Source organism: Copadichromis virginalis, linkage group LG18 (assembly GCF_057382275.1).
Source record: "Copadichromis virginalis isolate Kocher_CV1m ecotype Utaka linkage group LG18, C_Virginalis_male_GT1.1, whole genome shotgun sequence".
Lineage (NCBI taxonomy): Eukaryota > Metazoa > Chordata > Actinopteri > Cichliformes > Cichlidae > Copadichromis > Copadichromis virginalis.
In genome coordinates this window covers 6443856-6455619 of record NC_140635.1, presented here as the reverse complement: position 1 = coordinate 6455619, position 11764 = coordinate 6443856, and the positions used below count along the sequence as shown (strand labels likewise).

The window sequence follows — 11764 nt, the reverse complement described above, 5'->3', positions numbered from 1 at the left end:
AGCAACAGTGGCCATTTTATCCAGTAAATAAGCCTAGAGACATGCATTTGTAATCCACAGACTTTAGACCAGGGGTGTCGAACTCCAGGCCTCGAGGGCCGGTGTCCTGCAGGTTTTAGATATCACCTTGGGTCAACACACCTGAATCAAATGATTAGTTCATTACCAGGTTTCTGGAGAACTTCTAGACATGTTGAGGAGGTAATTTATCCATTTAAATCAGCTGTGTTGGATCAAGGAAACATCTAAAACCTGTAGGACACCGGCCCTCGAGGCCTGGAGTTCGACACCTGTGCTTTAGACGATAGCCCACTGGCAAAGCCAATAGCCTCTAAACAGTCTGCACAAAAATGACTGGCCAATACAACTTAAATAAATAAATAGTACAGAAAGGCCTTTTTTATATATTCACGTGAGATGTGTCTCTAGGTAAGGCTAGCTCTAATCCAAGCTATTGATGCATTCACAATATTAATTTCAAAAAATATAATGTAAAAAATAACTTCATGATAATCTACTCAATCAAAAAAAAAAAAATACAAGCAAACTTACATTTGAACTCATTATTCTCCAAGCCATGCTATGAACTCAATATGACATAATAAAGTAAACTGTATTTGTTTTAAATAGATTTGAAGCGAGATGAACGACTAACCATTGTGTCCAACCCTTGGTGATCTGATCATGAGTCAATTCCACCATAACCTGATTAAAAACAAACAAAAACAAACCCACAACGTTTTCTTATACAGTCAAAATGATGCACTTCATAGAAATATGACACCAGAAGCAGAAAGAACAGCAATACTTGAACTTTTAGACAAAGTCTAACAAAATGAGGCTTCTCTCAAAACCAGCGAAATTTCCACTCTGATGGCTTCATTGTGTTAAAGAAATGCTTTTCAGTTACACATAAATACAGACAATAAATTAAAGATGTCTGCACCTTTCCAAGCAGGCCTTTGTGTTTGGAGAGCAGACCTCCACCGTTCTTCACGGCAACATCTAGATTCCGCCTGTGGAGCTCCACGAGGGAAACGCTGAACTCAAACCTAAACAGGCAGAATGACACAGTGAATTTTTTTTGAGCTTTGCTCTGCTTATCAAATGGCTGAAAAAAAAAAAAAAAGTGAGAGGGGTGGACTCACGTCACATCGTAGACCGGGTTGAGGTTTTTCTTGACTGTTGGAGTTTTCCTTCGACCTGACCTCCGCTTGTCGGGAAGCAGGTAGAGCCGGACGTAAGGATCCGAGCCATGATCAGTGAAAGCTATGAGGTTTCTGAGGAAGTCAACAAAGGGTAAGAGTCAAAACACTAATGTGTCTGAGGAAGAAACACCCTATTTTTTTAATTACCTGCAACTGTGAACAGCTACGATGAGCTTGTTTCTCTGGGAGCTGTGTCTGATCGTCAGCTGGATCTCCCCCAGGGGGAAAAGACTGGGGCCTGAACCACTATGAAGACAGAAAATACATCAAACATGCTCACGATACCCGAGCTGTAATGACCTCTTAGGTTTGTTGTTGCACACTATCAAAACACACTTATACACCAACCAAACAGCTGCCTTTGTTGTTCAACATGTCCTTAAATCATGATATAAGATGTAAAAATATTAGGAACTATTGATAAAGACTGATAGATACTTGTGAAACTGCTCGAGTCTTTGCTGCAGCTCCTGAGCAGCGTAAGGGTTGGAGATGTCTGAAGCAATGCTGGGAGTTGGCTCCTTGCCACTGGCCAGGTACTGCTGGGAGCCTGAGATGGCCAGGTTTGAGGTGCTTCTCCCAGTCTCCGCCAAGCTCTTCCCTCCTCCACCTACACTGCCATCCTGCCCAAAGTCCATGCTTTGCTGGGTCCTCATAGTCTCCTTAGCTTCTTTCTGCCTGTTCAGCATCTCCTTGGCTGACACGGAGGATGATCTGGGAATGTCTGAGGTAGAGGCGGGAGGCTTGGGCGATTCTGAGGAGATAGAGGGCCGTGGGGTCGAGTTGGAGGACTCGGATTTGCGGACCTGCACTGAGGACGGGGTGGAGTTTGAAGCTGTTGAAGTGCCCTTATCTAGACTCAACACCTGAAATCATTATCAGAATAATTATTTTCACAGTTTTGAATGGCATAAACAGCAACAAAAAACAAACCTAGGGAAAGGCATTTCTATATTTTTGTTTTGAGAAAGAGTTCTAGGGAAAAGTTAGTCAGTGGATCTTTATGTCAGTTTATCTACAAATAAGATTTCAACACAGACGTGCGCTGTGGCATGTTTGGTTTCTGTAAACTTAATCACAAAAGAAAAGCATCATATAGACTGTTTTCCACTCTGGAGAGACACCAGGTGGTTAACTAGTTTTAATATTAATGATGTAAAAATGGGTAATGTTACTGCTGCCTTACAGTCTCAAATCTTCTGTTTAGTTAAGCAGTACTGTTAGCATTCACTTGAGAACTGCTGATAAGCTTTCCTATGAGGGTAAACAGAGGCCTGTGCAGGCACTGCCTTCTGTTCTGCAGAAAGTGTGCTGAAATTCAAAATCCAAATCATTACTCGTACATAGTTGAAATGATTCCTCAGAAAAGGTTAAAATGTCATTAACAATAACACTTTATAAATAAGTGATGCAGAAGCAAGACATGTAATGTGAAAATACTCATTGAATTTGATTCACTGAATTACAGTGGGGCAAAAAAGTACTGAACATAAGGTCAAGAGTTTGAATTTTTGATGTTTTATAGAAGCAATGCGATGCATCATCATGGTAGTGGAGCAGTATGTACAAAGACTCTCCCCTAGCCTATCATCACATGCGTTTCTTCATCAGAATCTCTAGAAACCCAAATTCTCAAGTCACAGAGTGGGACCTGCATCGTCTCTGGCGAGCTTTATGGCTTCAAAGGAAATTGGCTTGGATCATTTTAGATCTGAAAAAATCATCCTTAAGGAAAAAAAATCATTGCTCCTTTACCCGCAGAGCCATTTTGATCTTGAGGGTACAGCTCGGTCCAGAGTTCCTCAGAGGGAACCTCTGGTTCAACGTCATCTCCTCTGCCTCCAGCAGGCGAGTCAGGGGCAGTGTTAATGTCCCCAGTGAACAATCGTGCTTCTCATCCTTCACCTGAAATATTAAGTGTGATGAAGTTTTACTTTAAGGCATAATGTAAGTTACAGTTCATATATTCCATTTTATAAGCATTTAACTGTTTATAAAATCAGCTGAATGTCTTCATACCTCAACCTCCAACTCTTGGACTTTGGGATTGTGGATGAGGAAGGTGAAGGTTTCCTCCCACAACGGTTCATGAGTCTTATACTTGGTCTGGAAACAGACAGAAAGGAAGAGAAGAAGAAAGTATCAAGCCAAGATGGATCATACATTCAAAGTCAAGAAGCAAGTGTACAGGTACAGGGCTCACGTGCTGTGAACCAATCACAGCCTGAACGTACATTTATTTACATTTATTAAAGCTTTGATTCAATTCATTTATCAGTCTTTTATGTACAAAAAAATTGCTGCAATTTTCATAATTGGCATCTTGGGAAATTAATAAATCAACCAAATGTGGATTTTACGTGCTCTCACCTTACTCTCGTAGGACTTGTGTCCCACTCTGAACTGGACAAACGGGCTGGGATCACTGGTCACCTTCTTACCAGACTACAGCAGGACAAACAAAAAAACAGTAATAATATTGGACTGGGTATGCTAGCATTATATATAACAAGAGTGAGTGTTTCTTTGGACTTCAGTTTGAAACAAAAGGAGTGACACTGAACTCCACTGATTAAATTAATTTCTATCTCACACAGTGTCATTTTGTGACTTTTCAAGAAAGGAATTAAAAAAAAAAAAAAAAAAAAAAAGGACAACAGGTAAAAGTGCCCAGAACCAGTTAGTGTAGAAACCACACCAGATCATTGTAAAAGAAAAGATTAGAAACCAAAAAAATTTCAACTGTAGCTCAGACAACAACGCTGTTATTGACAGCACACGCTGTTAGAATCGGTTTTAGTCAACAAACACGATGAGAGGAGTTTGTTAATGAGTTTTAAAAACAGGAAACATGATCAGTTGTGAAGCTGCTCTGGATGCTACAGCAGCACTTCCTAATGCGAACATGACCTAATGAGTTTTAATACAACAATCCAGATTTTTAGATGTTTGATGTGATTATTTAGTCTGCGAACAGCAATAAAAGTAACATTAAAATATTTAAAAGAAGCATGTCTTTGCTGAAAATCCCCACAGACCTCTTTGCAAATCACTTCAAACAGGAACTATTTTCTTCTGGCGAAAGTAGTTCCAGTGAAAGCTCTTAATAGTGGGTCTGTGAACCATCACAACAGACATGTTAGTCTCACTGTAAATATTTTAAATGCAATTCTTGGAGCTTGGTTGACCATTTCAAATAAACTCCTTGACTGTTTAAGGTTGCCACAACTTTCCCTAAAGGTTGTCTTGAGTGTCTAAATCAGTAACAGTATCCACAGGATTGGTAAAGGGTATCGCCACAAATCAGCTGTGACTTCTGACTTTTAGAAGAACTACAAAATAACTATCAGTAGCAAAACTTGTAGCAACGGGAAACTGAGAAACAAATTCAGACTACTCAGATCAGTATTTTAAGTTTTAGACGTTTTTCCCTGAATGTGCTTAACGGCTTCATATACTACATGGTCAAAAGTATGTGGACACCCTTTATCTTCAGTTTCAGCAGAAATCCCAGTAGAGCAGCTTTTCCCCATCTCCCTGTGCTCAGGTCTCTTCTTGTTAAAAGGGAGTTTTTCCTTCCCAGTGTCACCAAGTGGTTGTTCATCGGATTACTGAGGTTTTATCTCCTAATACAAAGTGCCTTGAAGCAACGTTGTGATATGGCGTGATTTAAATAAAAGTAAATCTACGTGCCAGCTTGCATCAGCTTATGGCTCAGCTGGTTTGCAATTCTCTCATGGTGAATTGTCATTATGCTGCTTCTGCAAGCCACTCTGTAACCCACCTCATCAACAGCTTCACCATTTCTTACATTTCAATGTCAAACTGTTGTGGGTGAGGGGATCTTGCTGCTCGGGTCCCTGACTTTATGGTTGCCAAATGTAGGGGCAGAAATGCCCAGAGGTTACAGAACAGAGCCACACGGCAAATAAACATGACCGTAAGTAATATAACAATGCTATTTTGACTAATGCGAGCGTTCTTTAACTTAATGGCAGCATTCATTTTTTCCACTTATTCAGCATAACATTGCCCTCAACCTTAAAGCTACATACATAAAAAAAAATTGTTTAGAAATCCCCCAAATTGATGTCTGACATCGAATTTATCAACATCTACAGTCGGAGAAACCATATCTGTAACTTTCCAAAACAGACACTCCAACATCCACTGGCAATCTGTCGAGCTCTTTTGTTTATTTCACAACAATTAAGACACTTTTCTCAAACAAAACATTGGAGTCCACATACTTTTGGTCACATTGTGCATACTGTATTTCCTTTATATTATTTCCCCTCAGTGTCTGATCGGGATGGGTGTGCTTGGTTGCCGTGGCATTACCTTGATGGCCTTACTGACCGAGCCCTTCCTCAGCCCCGCTTGGTTGAACTCTAACGGATTGCGCTTTGATTTTCCCACAGGGACGAGGAAGGAGAGAGCGAACAACAGCACACACAGACACACACAGACACACACCACCAGGTTATTTGGGAAAAGAGGAGCATGCCGGGAAGAGGTGGAGGAAGGATTGGTGTCAGCACATCAACACCATCGGCATCACCAGATGTATCAGGATGCACCGCACAGTGACAAAGACAGAGAGACAACATGAATGATCACATGGTTAGTGTTATTCCCCAATTAAACCGTGACATGAAGTTAAAACTAGAGCTCAACCAACAGCAAATTCAGGCTGACATACACCGATGAATGAAAACATTTAACTTTTTATTAACCGCGTTGATATAACATTACTTTTAGACACTATTAAATAGTTTGGATATTAAAAACTCACGTCTTTTTCTGTTTTAATGAAATATTGAGGATTCTAAAAGATGTTTAGATCTACAGTTCATTTATTATGCAAAAATATCAGCCAAAACACATTGATTGGACTCTAGTGAAAATACCACAGCATTAGATAAGAGTCAGTGGATACAATGGACAAGAAAATACATGGGTGTCAGAGAAAAATGAAAGTCAGATGATTTGTGATATAGTAATGATTGGGGAACAAATATAAAGATTTCTAAATGGAACGAAAACAATGATATTAAGACCATGGACAGCAAACCCAATGAAAAGTGTTTCAGTGTTGAGCAAGAACAGAATGGAGTGAAATGGCAACAAAACAGAATGTAGCATCCTTGTTATTCAACTTTCAACTACATCAAAGACAGAAACCAATTCATTTAGACAGAAGAAGCATTGTTGGGGAAAAGGAAGGGTAGCTGTACATGCTACTGTAAGGCTGTCATCGAACATCATGTTGATGGCTTGTTTACGCTCAGGGTGGGCCTTCATGCGTCAGGTTTTGGGAATTAGTGAGAGACTTTAACAGCCCAACCATGGACAGAATAAATATGTTACGCCCTGGGATGAGCTTGGGTTAGAAATATGAAGGTTCAGTAGGAATAAAATGGCTTTGATGTAACTACCCCTTAACCCTAACCCCCTAACCCTCAAGGGGTGTGCGCTTATCTGGCATTTAAACTAACAGATATACACATGCTGATACCTTTACTGGTCAATCTTATAAAACCTGGTTATTGTTGAGTTTTGTTTGTATGCAATAACAGTTAGATACTTGATATCAAGGACAGATAACCTATGATCATTGAAGTTTATCCTCTCAGATCTTTTATACCTCATTCTATAATTAACCATTTCTTCCAATGAGGTCCATTACTATCTATAAAAATCCGATAAAAGACGCCTCACGAATTCTAACAGGAGGACCCTGAGGCAAACCCTTGAGGTCAAGTCAATAGTTAGATGAATGAGATGATTCAGCTAAAGGCTACTCTGAGTGCGCCATCTTCAGATCTCCCCAAAACACTCAGGCCTCACCGAACGGACTGACCCAAAATAAAAATCGTTTACAGCCACACCTACACATTGTATTGATAAAAGATTGAATTCGGCAGGAACATATGAAAAGAAGCTTCTCACATTTCACATTATCATTCCTTGAAAAGAGACACGTATGTCTACTATAAATTAAATGCCATCTTAGCATTCACCATTACACAGTCTGTGCATTACTTTAAAAATAATCACACTGGCTTCAGGTTTTTGTGGAGCTCTGGCCTGTGATGTCAGAGTTGAAGTGAGTGGGCACATGGGAAGGGGAAATCCTGAACACACAATGGGCTTAAACAGGAAGGATGGAGGGAAGCAATCCACAGAGAATTCAGCCTCCCTAACCTAAAAATCTCACAGTGGTCAAAATGCATGCCTTCCTCCTTACACACTTCAAAACAACTGAGATCAGTAACTTTGCCCCTGTTTTTGGACTAAATCAAGTCTGTGAGCACTGAAATGAACTTAAATTTAAACTTTTGATGTCTGATGTGTTCGAGAAGACTACATCGAAATGGTTCAAACTATTTTCTGTTTTTTATGCTGTCTCATTGCAGAACACAGAGTAAGACTGAATAGCTTTTAACAGTATCCACAGAGCAGTATTGATTTGTTTACCCTTTTACAGTAAAACTCAATTGCTCTGATAAAATGGAATCTGTGTCGGCAGCCAAACAGAAAAACATCAGCATGGCTTACTTCTTAGGAGGAAATGAGCCGTTGAGACACTGAATTAGCTGCGGTGAAGAGAACATGAAACCTGATTAGTAGAAACAATGTACCATAAGTCTACTCATTCTGCGAGACCACTAATATCTTGTAATACACAATAATGGTGGAGGAAGGATGCTTTTGACAGGCCTTAAATATAAACCATCATTGTGGTTTTGATCATCTTCCAGCCAAACCCTTTTCTCATGTTCCTCAGCTTTGGAATCAGTCAAACCAATCAACAACAATTTAACAAACAATAATTATATTAGGGAATCTAACCCAAGCACACGTAGGGATCCATGCTCATCAGGCAAACAAACAAGGAAGCTCTCTAATCATGCCATTCTCACACTGCAGGGTGCAGAAAACTGCCAGCGGACTCACAAATAAGCTCCGATAGAGAGAAGCCGTGTTCTCGCAAAACACGAGGCCCGACGCGCGCCTCTCTTTTAAGTAGCCAGAGCCCAAGTTCCCCTCGAAGACACTCTTCAGAGGGAAGAGGAGGTGAGGAAGCAAGAGGAAAAGCAGAGAAGAGGAGGCTGAAAAGAGGAAGGTCAGGTCTGTGCTACAGAAGTCAGAAATGAACAGTTCTTAACAGAGTTAGCTTTTTACCACCTGTCACAAACAGCGAGTGAGTTCATGTATGTTTCCACCGTACAGGGAATTTGAAATGGTATTCTCTGTGTAGGACGACAAAGTAAAACTACCACATTAAGGAAATATGCTGAATATGTTTAGAATATAAAATGTAGTTTAATTTATTTTTTTAATGGAGATCTTGAGTAATATTATAAACCATTCACCTCAAACTCTTTGCTGAGCTTTGGAGGTGAAGTCAGTACTGAGCAGCACTTCTGCTCTTCTGACTTAAAGACAATTTTTCTCTTCCAAAGCAATTTTCAATCTTCAGCTTTTTACATGAACTTTTCAGAGCTTGATTTTTACTTGTGTGCTTGCAAAAAATATGAAAAGCTTAAGGTTATTACAACAGATATTACGACAGAGAGAAGAACAAGAAAAAAGTTCAGAAAGCAGAAAAGCAAGAGGCCGAAGTGATACAGGCAAAAATTAAACATAAAACTGATCTCAGAGACTGCAGAAAAAACAAAATCCCAGTGAAGAACTAAGAGCTCAGCAAACACTGCAAACACTGGTTCATTGAGCTTTAACACGCTTAGATCAATGAACAGAGCAGCTATATCAACATAATCATCCTCGTCTTTCAGCTCCATACATTTAGGATTTAATTTCTGTTTGAGTAAATTAACGCTGCTGCTGTTCATGAGTGCGACGTTCGGCCGGGTCGACTCACCGGAAGGTTTCTGGCTGAATCCAGGAAGACAATGAGCACCGCAGACGAGAGGCCGTCACTGGCTTGACTGCGATCTGCTCTGATGCCCGACAGCACCTGGGAGGAAAAACGCAAAGATAGGCTCAAGCAGAGTTAAAGTTCCAACCAAGCAAGACAACATCTCACATAGCGAGTTTAAAAATGTAAATGGAGTGCTGGATTTAAGCTCCCTCTGGCGACTGTACCTGGTCCAGCCTTTCAGGGGTGGACAACAGAGACAGCCACTCCAGTTTGAGGTGTAACTTCCCTGTAGCCACATCTTCCAATGGAAACCACTGAAGTGAAGAAAAGTTGTTGTTATATTTCAGGAAGAGCAAAATTGTAATTACAGCAAATATCATCACTCATTTACTTTTTATTGAATTACTTAAAATGATGCAAGTTATAAAAATAATTCTTAATTTAAAAAAAATGCAACTTAAATTCACTAGTTCAATCTATTTGTTTGACATCATTAAGTTTGATTGGCTATTGTGATGTCAGATAATGCAAAGCAAACAAAAACACAACAAATGACATCATATGCCTGTGCATCAGGGTCCTACTGAAACTTACAAAAACATAACATTATTACAAAGTGCAAAAGAAAAACCCAAGAGTTTCCACTTGCATGTGCAGAAACAAGAAAACAGCATTAAAGTCTAATGTGATAAGTGAATAAAATTGCTAACTGGATAATTAAACGACTGAAATGTTACTTTAAACCAGCAGCGTGCCAAAAGCATTGAATGCAGCACACACCTCATCGACCTTCTGTTCCTTCTGGAGCTCGGCCATGTTGATTGCAAGACTGGAAAAACAAGTTATGAAGAATTTAAATACAAATAAAATTTAAAATCGCAGTGTAATATCCTCAAATGTCTCATTTTGCCAAACGCCCAGTCCTAAATAATATCAGCAATTCACATTTATCAAAGACTGTCTGGGTGTTTGCATTTTTTACAGGGAAAAAAATGAATTAGTTATAAATATAAGCTGCTGATGGAATTTCCTTATTTTTGCCTTCTGTTGATTAAATTTTCACAGAGGGTTTCAGAATGAAGCTGACTCATCACAGCACACGACACACTGTGTCGTGACGCTGCGCAATAATGAAGTCTGGTGGGAAATGAAATTCAGACACGCAGCGCTGCTTTCATTAAACGCCACCAAGGATTCGGCTTGAAAGCTGCGATTGCTTTCAGAGGCCTCGTCCTTTGATGAAAACCTGTTACGAATCACATCAAACAGCAAACAGTAAAAATTAGTGAGAAAAACACTGATAAGATTTTTTAAAGAAGTTTTCTTTAAATATGAATTGCGTGTTTCAATTTAGAACGCCAGTCATCAACTTAATACTACAGTAAATAAAGCTGAAAATATCTAAACATTATGCTTTCTCCAAGCCAAGGTGGCATCCTCAAAAATAACAAATATACTTAAAAAAAGAAGTTAGAAAAACAGAAAAAGCACCACACTTTTATTTATTTATTTTTAGCCACTAAAGAAGAATTTGTTTTTGCATTTGACTTGATAGATGAATAATTATTTAACCATCACATAATTAGAAAAGTAAAACGCTAAATTGACAGCTGTCGTTTTAAAACAGTCTTCTGTGACTCAGCTAAAATACAGCCTAAGAAGCAGCGTTACCTTCCCAGAAAGTCGTCCTGATCAGGGTCTTCATCGAACAGTTCAATCTCCATACTGCTCCCTGAGTGATCATACACCAAGGCCTGAAAATAAACTGCATTACTACATACTGCACACACAGTACACACACAAACAAACGAGAAGGCGCGGCTGCAGACTGCATGGAAACACATTGACTTTGTACTGAGCAGGTCCACTGCTGGTGCCAGATCAAAACAAGACAACAGATTACATCCAATTAGATGAAGTTACTAATTTCTTACTGTCAGGAGAAACATTTATTCATCATTATTGCTCATTCACCTCTTCCACAAAGACAAAGGGAAGGGAACAGATAAATAAAATATGTTTCGGTGGCTCACAAATCAAACCAGATGAACATGATAAATATTTAAATCACATCCTAAAAAACCAAACTCATGGACAGATTTATCTTTGGTCTCTTTTTTGATCAAAATATTAAAGCGCAGAACAAAAAAAACCCAACCCATCATTTAGTCTTGATTTTTAGTTTCTTTAAAATCTAAAAATTAAATATTAAATCTTGTCACTACATGTTATGTGTTTATGTATTTTAATGGTGCAGTTGGGGCAGCATAACATGTAAAATCCAGCGGAAACAGCTTTCTTAGCCGAAAATGTGCACCCATTATATTACCTTTATTAATTAAAAACTCAACGGAATCAGGAGATTGAAAAAACCTCCATATTAAATACTGTTATATGTTACAACAACCCTACAAAACAAAAAAGATATCGGACAATATTACACTCTAATCTTGTCACCAGTGACTCCGTGCAGCGTCTTCTGAAGCTTACCTCATAAACTTCGTTCCACTTTGGGTTTACGGTGTCGCGGATGACTTTGCTCTGATAGAGATCCGTCCCAATCTTGATGACTCCGTACGGATCCGACTTCCCTTTGACCAGCCCTCCCAGGAACTTGTCCTTACGCAGCAGTTCCTGAGCCTCGATGAAGTGGATTCTCAGGATGCAC

At 39.4% G+C, this 11764-nt stretch overlaps 1 protein-coding gene across 3 annotated transcripts in view; it reads right to left on the bottom strand.

The window, feature by feature from the left end:
* esyt2a (extended synaptotagmin-like protein 2a) overlaps positions 1 to 11764 on the bottom strand; it is a 51620-nt gene that overhangs the window by 3615 nt on the left and 36241 nt on the right. The window contains exons 10-24 of one of the 3 annotated variants that reach the window (XM_085438446.1): positions 11587 to 11763; positions 10768 to 10850; positions 9877 to 9925; positions 9321 to 9410; positions 9097 to 9192; positions 8169 to 8270; positions 5550 to 5612; positions 3579 to 3653; positions 3228 to 3314; positions 2964 to 3113; positions 1647 to 2074; positions 1356 to 1454; positions 1149 to 1280; positions 947 to 1052; positions 656 to 705 (exon numbers count right to left, since the gene is read on the bottom strand). In XM_085438446.1, coding sequence (XP_085294572.1) covers positions 656 to 705; positions 947 to 1052; positions 1149 to 1280; positions 1356 to 1454; positions 1647 to 2074; positions 2964 to 3113; positions 3228 to 3314; positions 3579 to 3653; positions 5550 to 5612; positions 8169 to 8270; positions 9097 to 9192; positions 9321 to 9410; positions 9877 to 9925; positions 10768 to 10850; positions 11587 to 11763 — 1787 coding nt within the window. The remainder of the gene's footprint in view (positions 1 to 655; positions 706 to 946; positions 1053 to 1148; positions 1281 to 1355; positions 1455 to 1646; positions 2075 to 2963; positions 3114 to 3227; positions 3315 to 3578; positions 3654 to 5549; positions 5613 to 8168; positions 8271 to 9096; positions 9193 to 9320; positions 9411 to 9876; positions 9926 to 10767; positions 10851 to 11586; position 11764) is intronic. The other 2 variants (XM_085438444.1, XM_085438445.1) reach the window with 2 other exon arrangements.